This window comes from Amphiura filiformis, chromosome 20 (genome assembly GCF_039555335.1).
Source record: "Amphiura filiformis chromosome 20, Afil_fr2py, whole genome shotgun sequence".
In the NCBI taxonomy this organism is placed as follows: domain Eukaryota; kingdom Metazoa; phylum Echinodermata; class Ophiuroidea; order Amphilepidida; family Amphiuridae; genus Amphiura; species Amphiura filiformis.
In genome coordinates, this window is record NC_092647.1 from 61,174,443 (window position 1) to 61,190,195 (window position 15,753).

A 15,753-nucleotide genomic window follows, 5' to 3' on the forward strand; every position below is an offset into this window, starting at 1 on the left:
GTTGTAAAATTAAAATCATGTCAATGAAATATTGCAAATCATATACTTGTATACGTTTGCAATTTTAAGGTGGCAAATGTTACATAATCATTTCGAATCCTACAAATGAATGTTCTTTTATTAACTGTACTGTATAGGTGTGGTATTTGGATATAAAATTCTGTACAATTTTCCAAAAGTCGGCACAAAAGGGTTTTCATACATTTGTGTTTAGTGAAGCAGATCTCTGGATTGCCGAAACTTAAAAAAATGAAACAAACGGTATTTGAAAGCTAGGACTGCTCCCTTGACGTTGATGTAAGCATCATGTCACAATAGTATTATCCAATTGCCAAAGATGGCGCTTTTCACTTGCACATTTTTTTAGACAGGCTGTAACATCCATACATTGTATTTTGAATATAAACGTGTTGATAAAGATCCAAGACTGGTTTCTAAAGTTAAAATATCACGTTGTACCGCAATGTTATCGATCCATTAGGATGGAATACTATTAACGATTCCGTCCTAAAGTTACACGAACAGCTAACATGAAAATACAACATAAAGACTTAAGTGGAACTAATCCGAGAATTCATGATTTTTCTCGTCCATGATATGCGATCTCTCGTATTTATGTTTACTACGGTAGTATAACATAAGAAAACGTAACATCCAAAATACAGCAAATACTGTTAACTTGGTTCTCTGTAGCGCCAAGCTATCAGTTGAAATGTGTTTTGCGACCTTCCTTTTCCCGGTTACTATAACTTAGTAGTGGACTATAGGGTAGATGACTTTTGCAAGGTTATGGGGCGTGGAGTCACAGAAAATGTGCGAATAGCTATTCGCAAACTATCAATGACATTAAACGTAACGCGATAAACATAAAACACTGGAAAGCAAAACAATTCTCGCTATTCGCAATACATTTTTGTAAGGGCGCCGCCAGCGGTTTGCGATGTAATCGTGATGTATCATGGGAAAAGGTCGACATCCAAGTCCGCGCAATACGAATATTACCATGCTATTACATAGGAACACGTGACAATATTTTTTAGTTTGTCAAAATAAAGGTGTTACACACGAATCGATACTCAATAATACTTAATAATGTGATTTGAAATGTGAACAATTAATTTTTCTCTATCGATTTGCGTGTAATACCGTTATACCGTTATATTACATCGCAAACCGCTGGCGGCGCCCTTATTGCGAATAGCGAGAATTGGTATAATTGGATATAAATATTTCATGATTTATTGTTATTTGTATTTGTATATTACTTTAATAATTTATAGTGGTAAATTGATGTTGAAAACTTCTGGATATTTACGAAACCATTAATTTCATCTCTTAATACATTACGCACTGTGTATAACAAACAAACAAAACAAGCGTCTGAGGCCCGGAAAAATGTTCAACGCGAGAAACTTCAGGTAAAGACATGTGATATGCTATAAATCACATCGAATTTAAAGTACTTCTTTCCGGTGCAGATGATCGTCGGGATAAGTATGTAATGCTATAGCTTTAAACACCGAATAGACTTTGTGGAATGATTGATGTTCTAAGCTTCACAACATTAAATCGATCTCATTTGTTTCCTCATTTAACATCCGATTCACGATGAGGAAAAGATTGAGATGGATTAAGAATACTGTTACGTAATTTTGTTGTGAAATTAGTGAAATGTAAAAGAAAAGAGATTTAAATTATATGTTTTCATTCGAGTATATTAATTAAGAAAAGTGTTAATCCTTGTTTAATTTTCAATTAGGCCCTAATCACTTACTTAAAACGAGTGGAATCATGGAATTATAATAGATTTAGACAGCGTTCTGTCCAGCATTGCTGTCCTAAGGCTTGTAGCTTCAAGGCCAGTATCTTGCCTGAGAAAATCAACATAGGTCATGGCAAATCTCCCAGGGTTCCTTTTCTATGTCTTGGAGTCTAGTGATGTAACGCGGCAGAGCTATTAGTATATGGGGAAATGTCATTTATTTTTTGCTTTCAATTTTTTCATACACAATCTTGCCACCAAGGTTTTTCTTAAGCAGAATTTTATGTAGAATCAAAATATCATGGGTGTCATTTTTTTAAACTGTTCTTGGGTGTTTTTTTGGCGGTTTTTGGCAACTATCATAATATATGTTTTCAGCCCAATTTCCATTTTATTTGCTGTATAATATGAACTAATGTGTGCTGAATACTTTTTAAATAAAAATTAATAGTCAAATGTTATCCCAGAAGAAATTTGGACAGACACTTTTATCAAATTGGGTGATTGTAGGTGTTTTTGGGTGTTTTTTGGGTGCAATTTATAATGTATATATATAGAGTGTTTTCAAATGTGAAAAGATAACAAGTTTGTCACTATTCGCCGTAGAAGTGACGTCATAATTGGATTAACTACCATAGTAATTAGATATATACAATTTTTGACTCTATCGCCCTGCATTACAAGCAGGTTGCACTCATCACCTGTGTATGTCTGCATTCATAGATTGGATATAATACCGCTCTTTTCCAAAAATACTAATCTTACAGGTGCGAGTGATCAGCATGCTGCATGATATGAATATTCTATAGAGTTACGGTCCAGGTCTTTCCCTGTTCTTTGACATCTATGGTTCAATGCATAGGTACCACATAAACTTTGTACAGTGCAGAGCGATATAGTCAACAATTGTATTCATCTGTTGCTATGGTAGCCTTACGTCACTTATAGCTAATGCATGTACTTTTTGATACAAAAACTCGAGCGTAGGCCCTACTACCCAGTTTATAAGACCTGTGGCCGTTTAATAATGACAATGTGCCACCTATCCTAGCATGTTGTGTGGGTCACAGGTAACATATATACATGTTTACAAAAATACAGATGCAGCAGAGGGCGGCCATCTTGTTTTTCAAACTGGTGCCCATTTTGCAAAATATTTCCAATATTTTTCAAACTGCCCCTTCCCAATGTGGTTTATTGGCACCAGTAGCAATGGTTTTATTGGCACAGTAGCATTTGTTTTAGGCTTGTTGTATTAGTTTTATCATGTTGGCATACAGTAGCACCAATATTGATGATTTTCAAATTCAAAATGGCCGCCAAGAATTCAAAATGGCCACCGAAATCAATTTATTTCCTTCAATCATACAATGAGCCTATATCAAGCTGGTAAAATAGGAGATTGGACATGTGCCATGAATATTAAAATAATAACACACACAAATCCGATACTAAATGCACCCACCCCTTGTGCAAGTTGACCTATATACTGTTTATCACATTTAAATGATGACTTCATTTTGCATATTATAACATTTTAAAATGCCATAGAAAATGTTTCTTGGCCCATATGTGTATCCTTTAAACCAGAGCAGTAGTTTGGGCTGCAGGCTGTATCAATACATCCATAAGCCCATGGCAGCAGGGGAGGGGGTTCTTCAAATATTTTGAACGGAGATGTGCCACACAGATTTTCGGATGCTGACTTTTCTATACCTTCTTTTTGCTGTTTCTGCAACCCATTAGGATACCAATTTTTTCACAAAATGCACCCAAATTTGCCCTAATTTAAGGGCACTTTTTGTCCTGATGATGTGCCCATTTGGTTGCATTGGTCTCCACTGAAAACTCACCCATCGATATATCAATATTGCTAAAAAAAAAATATACCGCCAAACCATGGCAACTTCCTGTACATGTACACCTTCAAACAGGAAAAAAAATTAGGGGTATTGAGAACTGCAGGGTAAAGGGTACCGAGTGATCCCACAAATGGGTTATGGGTCCTGGGGGATGGACTTATATAGGGTTTCTAGTGATGGAGTTAGGGATACCAGGGGTGGGATAAAGAGTACCGGAGACAACATTAGGTATATCAAGGATGGGGTTAGAAATACCAAGGACATGTTTAGGGGTGACCATGAAAGAAGTTAGGTGTACCAATAACAGGGTTCCCCGAAGGTCCCAGGGACAACAGTTTATGGGTCCAGGTGAAGGGATTAGGGGTTCCAGGGATGTGATTAGGGGTATCGACAATGGGGCTTGGGGTATCAAGGAACAGGGTTAGGGATTCCGGAGACGAGGGTTAGGGGTTCCAGGAATGGGGAGAGCCCCATGGTCAGTGTTAGGGGATCTAGGGATATGGTAAGGGGACTGGGGATAGAGTTAAGTGCCTCAGGGTTTGGATAATGGGTACCAGGGACAGAGGATGGGACTAGTGGTACTGAGGACTGTGCAGGGTAAAGGGTACAACGGGTAATGGGTCCCGGTGATGAATTGGGTTAGGGTTTCAGGGATGACCAGTCATGGGTTCCAGGAATGGGGTTAGAGGACACGTGGTCATGTTTGAGGCCCCAGGGATAGGATGAGGTACTGGGGATTGAGTTAGGGTTCCCAGGGTTGGGGTACTGGGTACCATGCAGGAACGGGATAAGGGGTAACGGGCATAAGGGGAACCGTATATGGGGTTACAGGTGCCGAAGATCAAGATGGGATTAGGGGTCTGTCTAGTCTCGGGGACAGACTTTTTAGGTTTTAGGAATGGAGTTAAAGGTCCTGTAGTAGGTTTAAGGTTAGGATAGGGTTAGGGGTACTGGGGATGGAGTGGGTTTTGGGGGTCCCAGGGATGACATTAGGAGTAATGACGACTGTGCAAGGGTACTGGAGTAAGAGACGTACAGGGTACTAAGGATGTGGTTAGCAGTGGCGTAGGGTCATAGCGGCAGGGGGGGTGCCAAGGATGGGGTTACGGGCTAGCTGGCCCGAGTACATATCAGGTTATGGGCCACTGGGTCCATGGATGGGTCTAGGAGTCCCAGGGATGGGTAGGGGTACTGGCCAGGGATGGGGATAGATGTACCAAAAATACACGGTTATGAGAACCGAAGAGGATATGGGTAGGAGCATTCGGGTACTAGTACGGGGATACATGTTATGGGGTAGGCCTACATGAACAGGTATCAGAGTACGATGTACATTTAGCAGGGTACATGGTTATGAGGTACCGAGTTAAGGGTATTGGGTACAGATTAGGATTACGGGTTAGGGTATGGGTATGCGCTGGCCCAGAGTACATCAAACTTGGCGGGAACATAATTATCATTATCATATCCTGAGGAGACGGATGAAGACATTTAAGGTGGAATAAGGTTACAGATCTTAAATTCAGGAACTATTTAATAACAAAATGTCATCGTAGAAAGTGAATTCATAATTATAGGTGAGCATTTTCAGTATTTGGCATATATTATGGAATAAAAATCAACTTATTTAAGTCATATATTGCATTTAAAGGCTTTTATATTATCATTCCAAACTTTAAATACACTTTAATATGAACTACCTCAAATATTGAAGAAATGTGTTCAAATGTTTAAATTTTTGGATGTTTTTTGGGCGGATTTTTTTTCATTTTTGATGGGTGTTTGGGGGCGGAAAGTTGCCTTGGCAAACTAAATCCGTGGCCTTTTTTTTTGATGACAATGTGCCACCTATCCTAACTATCCTAATATGTTGTTTAGGTCCGAAGTAACATATTTATAGGGGCCTACATGTCTACAAAATTCCAGATGCAGCAGTTGGTGGCCATCTTATTTTTCAAAACGGCGCCCATTTCGGCAATACATTCCCAATATTGTTCAAACTGACCCTTCCTATTGTGAATTTATTGGTACAGTAGCATTTGTTTTAAGCTTAGGATATTACTTATGACGTATGCACTAACATCGACGACTTTGATATTCAAAATGGCCTCCAAAAATTCAAAATGGCCTCCAAAAATTCAAAATGGCCGCCAAATTCAACTTATTTCCTCCAAACATTATAATGAGCTTTGTAAAATATAAGTTTAAGCAAGTAACATATTAATTAATATACCAACACATACACAAACTCCATAATACACTGCAAATACACACCACACCACCCCACACCCACATTCAAATGCTCACCTATAATTATGAATTCACTTTCTACGATGACATTTTGTTATTAAATAGTTCCCGAATTTAAGATCTGTAACCTTATTCCACCTTAAATGTCTTCATCCGTCTCCTCAGGATATGATAATGATAATTATGTTCCCGCCAAGTTTGATGTACTCTGGGCCAGCGCATACCCATACCCTAACCCGTAATCCTAATCTGTACCCAATACCCTTAACTCGGTACCTCATAACCATGTACCCTGCTAAATGTACATCGTACTCTGATACCTGTTCATGTAGGCCTACCCCATAACATGTATCCCCGTACTAGTACCCGAATGCTCCTACCCATATCCTCTTCGGTTCTCATAACCGTGTATTTTTTGGTACATCTATCCCCATCCCTGGCCAGTACCCCTACCCATCCCTGGGACTCCTAGACCCATCCATGGACCCAGTGGCCCATAACCTGATATGTACTCGGGCCAGCTAGCCCATAACCCCATCCTTGGCACCCCCCCTGCCGCTATGACCCTACGCCACTGCTAACCACATCCTTAGTACCCTGTACGTCTCTTACTCCAGTACCCTTGCACAGTCGTCATTACTCCTAATGTCATCCCTGGGACTCCTAACGCCAAACCTGGAACCCCCAAACCCACTCCATCCCCAGTACCCCTAACCCTATCCTAACCTTAAACCTACTACAGGACCTTTAACTCCATTCCTAAAACCTAAAAAGTCTGTCCCCGAGACTAGACAGACCCCTAATCCCATCTTGATCTTCGGCACCTGTAACCCCACATACGGTTCCCCTTATGCCCGTTACCCCTTACCCCGTTCCTGCATGGTACCCAGTACCCCAACCCTGGGAACCCTAACTCAATCCCCAGTACCTCATCCTATCCCTGGGGCCTCAAACATGACCACGTGTCCTCTAACCCCATTCCTGGAACCCATGACTGGTCATCCCTGAAACCCTAACCCAATTCATCACCGGGACCCATTACCCGTTGTACCCTTTACCCTGCACAGTCCTCAGTACCACTAGTCCCATCCTCTGTCCCTGGTACCCATTATCCAAACCCTGAGGCACTTAACTCTATCCCCAGTCCCCTTACCATATCCCTAGATCCCCTAACACTGACCATGGGGCTCTCCCCATTCCTGGAACCCCTAACCCTCGTCTCCGGAATCCCTAACCCTGTTCCTTGATACCCCAAGCCCCATTGTCGATACCCCTAATCACATCCCTGGAACCCCTAATCCCTTCACCTGGACCCATAAACTGTTGTCCCTGGGACCTTCGTGGAACCCTGTTATTGGTACACCTAACTTCTTTCATGGTCACCCCTAAACATGTCCTTGGTATTTCTAACCCCATCCTTGATATACCTAATGTTGTCTCCGGTACTCTTTATCCCACCCCTGGTATCCCTAACTCCATCCCTAGAAACCCTATATAAGTCCATCCCCCAGGACCCATAACCCATTTGTGGGATCACTCGGTACCCTTTACCCTGCAGTTCTCAATACCCCTAATTTTTTTTCCTGTTTGAAGGTGTACATGTACAGGAAGTTGCCATGGTTTGGCGGTATATTTTTTTAGCAATATTGATATATCGATGGGTGAGTTTTCAGTGGAGACCAATGCAACCAAATGGGCACATCATCAGGACAAAAAGTGCCCTTAAATTAGGGCAAATTTGGGTGCATTTTGTGAAAAATTGGTATCCTGATGGGTTGCAGAAACAGCAAAAAAGAAGGTATAGAAAAGTCAGCATCCGAAAATCTGTGTGGCACATCTCCGTTCAAAATATTTGAAGAACCCCCTCCCCTGCTGCCATGGGCTTATGGATGTATTGATACAGCCTGCAGCCCAAACTAGCACCACCAACTGCTCTGGTTTAAAGGATACACATATGGGCCAAGAAACATTTTCTATGGCATTTTAAAATGTTATAATATGCAAAATGAAGTCATCATTTAAATGTGATAAACAGTATATAGGTCAACTTGCACAAGGGGTGGGTGCATTTAGTATCGGATTTGTGTGTGTTATTATTTTAATATTCATGGCACATGTCCAATCTCCTATTTTACCAGCTTGATATAGGCTCATTGTATGATTGAAGGAAATAAATTGATTTCGGTGGCCATTTTGAATTCTTGGCGGCCATTTTGAATTTGAAAATCATCAATATTGGTGCTACTGTACGCCAACATTTGTGTATGAAAGTTTTGAAAAAACACAATTCCCCATATACATGACAGTGTACTGCATGCCCTCCATGCTACTGCCTTGCGTGTTGCGATATTGTTGTTGAATTCTCATCCAGTCTGCAAGGTACTGAAAGTCTTGTTCCCCTTCAAGCTCTGTACCTTCATTGACCTTGATGCTTTTTTTGCTAAGGTAGTTGTATGAAATGTACTTTATTAGATTTGGTAGCCTTCGTCTTTAATTCAACATTTTGTTTGCTGCGAGGACTCACCACTGCTCAGTAACTTATTACAATTATTTGATTTTTCTTAGAAATGTTTTCTTTTCTTTTCTCTTTTATATCTGCAAAATACAACATAATGGGTAATAATGCAACTCTTTATAACGCCGTAGATATTCAGATCATCACTTGCAGATTTTTTTTTTTGTGATTACTAATATCATTTCAAAATATAAAATAAAGGATATTTTCAATGTAGCCACAGGGTTGATATGAAACACAAACGCAGAAATCAAGTCAATATTTGTTTATTCGCAGTTAAACATAAATAAAACATATTTTGAAATTATAAACCAAAATATCAAAATCTGACATTTAAAAAAAAAAAGCGACCCTTCAGATTTTTGGATCGGTCGGTAAGGGCAAGTCAACTTTACTTACATATGTTTTAACAAATGGATCGCTGTACATAACTCAATGTCAAGATAATCCGTTTCCCTAAAAATAAGCGACTCTTGTTTTAACTGGTTTCTTGATACAGATCCAAGACTGACTTCTAAAGTTAAAATATTAAGTTGTAACTATGATACAATATTAGTGGAATGTTATCTTTGAACTATTGACGATACCGCCCTCTGGTGACACAAGCATGAAAATAGAGGGTATATGTAAGGGTTGAAGTGGCACAAATAATTTTGCTGGTCCGATATCCACTTTCTGATATTTACGTTTGCTGTAGGAGTAGAACCTACGAAAACATAAAGTACGCTCGACAGTGTTGTTAACTTAGTTCCCTGTAGCACCAAACTGCCAATTGAAATATGTTTTGCGATCTCCATTTTCCGGTTACTATAAGTTAGTTATTATTGACTACGGGGAATGTGACTTTTGCAAGGTCATGATTTAATAGGGCATTGGAGTCGAAGAAAACGTGCAAATAGCAAACTACAAACGACATGAAACGTAACTACAAACATAAAACAAAACATGACCCTTAATCGGTACAATTGGATATAAGTGTGTAATAATATTGTTTGTTATTTTGGTTGTATGACAGTATTAACCACAGTATGTAGAGATTACTTTGATGGCTTTTTTATAGTTGTACATTGATGAATATTTGAGAAACCAGACATGCGTATCCTGTATTGTATTACGCACTATAGGCATATATTTTTCTTGAAACAAACCAAGCGTCTGAGGTGCAGAACAAGATGTAAACGCCAGTAACTTAAACAAAAGACACGATGTGATTTGTTATAAATCACATCGACTTTGAAGTACTTATTTCCGGTGGAGAGGATTACCGGAATAGGTATGCAAATTATGTTATAGGGCTATTTTGATACTGAAAAGCTACTGGAGCATTGTGGAATGATCGATGTTCTAACCTCTAATTTGTTTCCACATTTAACATCAGGAAAACAATGGTTTAAAGATAAGAGTAGATTTAAAAAGCTGTAACGTACTTTTGTTGTAAAATGAGTTAAATGTAACAGAAAACAGGTGTGTTAATTTAAGTCATCTGTTTTCACTGCATTAGATTAATCAGGAAAAGTGTCAATCTTGGCCTCATTTTAGGTTTGATCATATTATTGAGTCTATCGATATTTAAGGGGTTAATCCGATTATTGTTGCTTAAAGGTTCTTTCTACATTTCACAGTGCTTCTCTTTTTTCTAAAATATTTGAATCCAGTAAATTTGTTAAGGACTACCGCAACTTTAAAAATCAGCTTTGATCAAAGAATAGTTCATTGACTCTTAGATAATAAAAATATACAATAGTGACTAGTTTGTGTCAAAGACGCGTCTTTGTATAACAATTTTACACTTTCATAACTCACAATAATCTTTTATTATTTACATATGAAGGGTGCAGGTTTTCAATATTTCATTAACTATTATTTTGATGAAAGGGGCCAAGCTAAAGGGATTTTTGAAACTCCTAGACACTATAACTATACTTAAAAGACAACCAATGACGATTCTTTGTGATCAAAGCTCATTATTAAAATAATGATATTAAATACCAGTGATGTAATTTAATTCAATCAACATTATTTTATTTGTTCAATGTTATATTTCCTCTACAGGTATGATGGAAAATTCTACCATACTCAGTTCACTGTGTACATCACGGTCATGCAAGGGTATTGGTACTTGCATGCAGAAAAGTTGTCACTTAAGTGTATTTTCTCTCGGCGGTCATTTTCACTAAATCCGTTAATTTATGTTATAATGCAATGCTTAATCAAAACCAAGATAATAATAATTATATCCTTTTGATTTTCTTTTGTTTTTCTCACAGATTCATACACAAGTAGATAAAAGTGTATAATGCTTGAGTAAGAATGTCACTCAACACTTCCAATTGTGAAAACGTCACCAGCGACGACAGTCGAAGTGACTATGAATACTGGAGTACCATACTGCTTGGGGTGTTCACGTTCATTGGAACTGTGGGTAATGTCGGTCTCCTACTCGTTGTAGTTTCAACAAAACACCTGAGGACAGTTGCCAATATAATGGTGGTTAATCTAACAGTCGGGGATTTATTGTACCTATTGATATCAACTCCATTTCACATCGAACATGATATTCACCCAAGTTGGCAATTTGGAGCAATTGTGTGTAAGTTAAGTCAATCCGGGCAGGTTGCAGCACAAGGCGTATGCGTACTGTCCTTATTCGCTGTGTCGCTGGAACGCCACCAGGCAATTACAAAACCAAGAGTGCGCTCGTCTGAACATAATATGCTCAAAACTCTTGCCATTGTGGGCGTAATATGGCTGGTTTCAGTCATGTTTTCTACTCCAATTATGATTTTAGCAGATACACAGGTACCGGGCTGTGACCCGATCTGCGTTTATTTACCACACTTCACACCAGTGGCTAAAGCTTACACAATGTCACAATTTCTTGCCCTCTACGTGCTTCCACTTGCGGCTATATCCTGCTTTTATGTCAATATGGCGCGGGTACTCCTTCAAAGCGAAAATAATTTCAAACACGAAAACCAGCCAGGTGCGCGCCAATTTATGGCTCGTCGTCGGCTTGCAATCATTGTTCTTGTCATTACCGTTCTTTTTGGTTTGCTCTGGCTACCATATTACGCTTACAATATATGGTTTCAGTTCAATAATTTTGAGACTGCATTAAATGATCCAGTTGAATTAGAAAGAATTTACCATATGGTCTTCTTATTTCAACAATTCCATTTCTTCATGGGTGTTGGAAATTCATGTGTTAACCCATGGGTAGTGTTCTTCATGAGTTCAACGCATCGCCGAGAACTAATTAATGCAATTTTATGTCGAAGGTCAAAAACACACGATAAAAGGAAATATCAACCAGTCCGGACAACCACTCCAAAAAGTGGTGAAACCAATCACCATAATCACGATAATACTGAACAGCATGAACTTTCACAGACTTTGTTATAAATTGTTGGGGAAAAGTAATAAAAAAATAAAAAAAAAAAAAAAAAAAAAAAAAAAGGAAAGAAAAGAAAAGAAAAAAAGAAGAAGAAGAAGAAGAAGAAAGAAAATAAGTCGTTGACCAGTTGATGTAAATACAATGTATTATCCAGGTGTGTTATCCAGCCGTGGAATTAAAAAATATAATGTAATGTGAATTTCCTATAAGTGTGTATTATATTGAAACAAATGTCAAAAAAGTACAATGGTCTAAGTCAGTTTTTAAATTTATTTCGTCGTGAATGCGCTTGATCCTGTTTGCTGATGTTGCATAATATAACACGAAATAATAAAAAATATTGTTTTTGTATTTGTGAATATTATGTGACATATTACCTGTGAAGAGCTCGTACACATTTAAAACTCTGGACCACATTGATCGAGTGACCATGTTATGATGTAACAAGGACTCAATTCCCTAAAGTACAGACCTAAACCCAATTAAGTTACCAGTTGCTTTTAGCCTCTGTATATCCTTAACAAACACACGTATGTCATAATTAGAAGAAGCAGCTATTAGCTGCATCTTTTAGCTCGACTTTAACACCTCTATCGTCAAAATCGTTCAATAAATAAAGACACGATGATCCAAAACCATAATGAAGATGTAAGTTCAAAAGTTGCAGTTTAATCTATTGCATGTCCCATTGATTTGTAAACAACGCGTTCTCAAGCAAGAGAACTAGCGCCTTGCTTTCCATTGATTAGCACATTCAGAATTAGCGCCGTATTTTCCGTGCAACTTTTGATTTCGTTACTTCTTTGGGCCTTAGATCACCGTTCGTTTTAATTCTCATCCAATTTATGCGGTCTTAAATCCGAGCTAACGGGTACATGTAATGGCTGCTTGTTTTAATTTTGTCTGTTTTAGGATATACAGTAGTATCTGTTATATTAGTTCTTTTCCGTTCTGTATAACTCTCGACTAAAACACTCAACATTTTCCCGATAGAACGGCGACTTCCTCGACAAAACGACAAAAGAAAGACTCTGACCACGACATTGATTTGACAGTTAATTTGGATACCTATTGCGACCATTTGACACAGACATTATAGACGACAATATCGACCCAACCAAACTAAGACCTACAGTTATGAGTAATCGATGAGAGCCCAGCCGATTGTTAACTTATGTAGTAACTTTAGCAACAACACCAGCAACAATAACAATTGAACAGAACAAAAGCAGTAAAAACACTAGATGACACAGTTGTGTTTGGGCAAACACGAATATCTATGCCAGTGGCTCCCTTCCCTTCCCCTGCTCACATACCAAAACTAAAAGCTTTAATTGATATAAGTATATACTCATAGCACATATAATAAAAAAGAGCCCAATTGGGCACCAAATCCAAAAGTTGGTGACCACGATGTGAAAGTCCTTGTTATAAGCTTTAATTTAATATAATGATCCATCTTCATTCATAGCACCTGAAATAAAATAAAAAAGACCAAATTGGGCGCCAAATCTAAAAATTGGTGACCACCATTTCACCCCCCTACAAACCGTGACAACCCTTTTTTTAACCTTCAAAGTCTGATATATTTACCGCAGTTTAGTGCCCGGGTCTAGTGCGATACAAACAGCTATAAATTAACAATCTCTCTCTATGTGTCAGATGGCGCTCTTTAGCGCTGCTGTGGTCTTCACAAGAGTACGCCATTTCACTCGAACGTTGCACATTGATTGTCTGGCTCCAACATCTTGACAAGAACAACAGAAACAACATCACTAATAACCAATTAAAATGCAATTACACTATATAGCATCAGCAGAAATAGCCACATCAATGACACTAGCAAATAACAACAGTAGTGACTAAAAGACAATGACAAGCAATGATATAACGACTGCTGAAGAAAATGATATCAGACTAGCTTGATTTGATATTGACTTGATTGATTGGCTTGATTTTAATATTGACAAAAAACATATAACGACAATGACGACGATAATATTGACAAATTATGACAACTTTTAAAGACACAAACATGACATATCACGAAACTCGAAACGACGATTATATCATAAAGAAATCAACCTTAAATGGCGATAGAGCTGTTTAATAAAAGTTAAAAGGGTTCTACTTCTTGAACTAGTAAATTGTATAAGATATTTGATAAAGGATTACTGTTCAATGTATTATTTTGTGTAATTTATGTATATAAATGTATACAGTGTATATCGGAAATATATTGCTGACACGTCATGTTAAAGCCATATTAAGTATGTTAACTGACCAAATACCTTATTCAAGTACGCTTATTTGTTAAATAACTACTAATGTATAGGATATTTTTTTGTTTTGGCAATAGCCCTCATATTTGTACTTGCTCAAGTAGCATTTCAAGCCTATATTTCAGGACCGTATACAGGATTTATTAGGGTGTTGATTTTGAAATAGTGAACTTTCGATGTTGTGAAAGATAGACCTTCTTCCACAAATTTGGACCTTTTTTGACCAAAAAAGCAAACAAACCTGATATTTGTAGTAGCTATGCTCACAAAATGGGCTTTGTTGGGACTTTGTTTTTATATCTTATATGAGACTTTAAGAGCGCCCTTGCTGGCCTTCTCTAATTTTTTATCTCCATGGACACAAAATGCTCATTGAACAAGTACATACACAATACACTAGATTTCGAGAGGGGGATATACATTTTTATTGTATGTATGGTCTTTGCATTCATGTAGGGTAAAGTGGGGCATTAGGGAACCCCATTTTTAGTTTTCATCACACCTGACATTTATTTAATACTTGTTTCTGTTTTTAATGGTTTCAATTGACAGACCTGTTATTCAGCTATGTACAGCAGGAAAAAAATCTGCCAAAAATGCATTCATTTTCAAGCACCATGCATTTATTTACAGTGACGTCAAGTGGTCCTTATTGCCCAGATGGTGGGGCATTAGGTACCACCAACTAGTGTCATGTTTGTTGACCATTTTGAGACCTTTAATTGTTCTGAAGAGTTTCTTTTTCAAAGTCTTATATCAGCGTGGTGTTTATTTTATGTGAGGAACAACTGACACATGCAGTCCTGGCCTTTCCAGTCCTCTTCCGAGCCCACAACTTCTCCAAATGCAAAATGCCAGAAAAGTTTACAAAACATGCACTGGAGTCAACCACAACCAACATGACCATGTCCTCCAGTCCCGGCCTCCAGTCCACAATTAGGAGATATTTTGTCAGGATCATTTTCATTGTCCACCTTTTGTTTCTTTGTCTTCTTTTACTGGCTTGGTTTTAGGGTTCTTGTTATTTTTGTTGGTTGGTTTTGACTTCTTGTTCAGCTGCTGCTTATTCTGGAGTACAGCAGCATATTCTACAAACGGGGCATTAAGGACCACTTCTAACTTCATTATATGGCTATGATTTGACCCTAAAATGTCATAGTTGGGTAATTTACCTTACAACAAACCCATTATGACATAAAACAAGCACAAACTTTAAAATTTGTTGTTGGACAACCGATTCATACATGGGAAATCACTGATATTTCACTGAAAACGTAGTATGGGGCATTAGGGACCACCAGATATCGCAAAAATCACAAAATTGCACAATTTTCTTTAAAAGTACATATAGGGTATATTTTCTGTTAATTATCTATTTTTACAATACTAATAAGCAATATTAATGTAATTCATTATACAATTGTGGTCTTAGTGCAATCTTCAAACAAGCACACCATAATCTGTAATTTACTAAGAGGTCTACCAAAAGTGGTGACATCAGTCGGAAGTCCACTTTCAACATGACATTTTTTCTCTTCAAATCATTTAATGAGACAAATAAATCTTGATATATGCTTGCCAATGTGTACTCTATCAGATGAAACTATCAAAAGTTGTTGATCTATACCTCATGTGGAAAAAAAGTATGTTAAATGACGTACTTTATCTAGTCCGAGATACTAAAAAGT

The 15,753-nt window shown here is 37.9% G+C and overlaps 1 protein-coding gene across 2 annotated transcripts in view; it reads left to right on the forward strand.

Annotated features, from left to right (window-relative positions):
• The window catches only part of LOC140143077 (bombesin receptor subtype-3-like), a 105,745-nt gene extending 93,951 nt beyond the window's left edge, over nt 1-11,794 (forward strand). For both annotated transcript variants that reach the window (XM_072165127.1, XM_072165126.1), the window contains exon 2: nt 10,657-11,794. In XM_072165127.1, the coding sequence (XP_072021228.1) occupies nt 10,700-11,791 (1,092 nt within the window). In that variant the 5' untranslated portion in view covers nt 10,657-10,699 and the 3' untranslated portion in view covers nt 11,792-11,794. The remainder of the gene's footprint in view (nt 1-10,656) is intronic.
• The last annotated feature ends 3,959 nt before the right edge of the window (nt 11,795-15,753 follow it).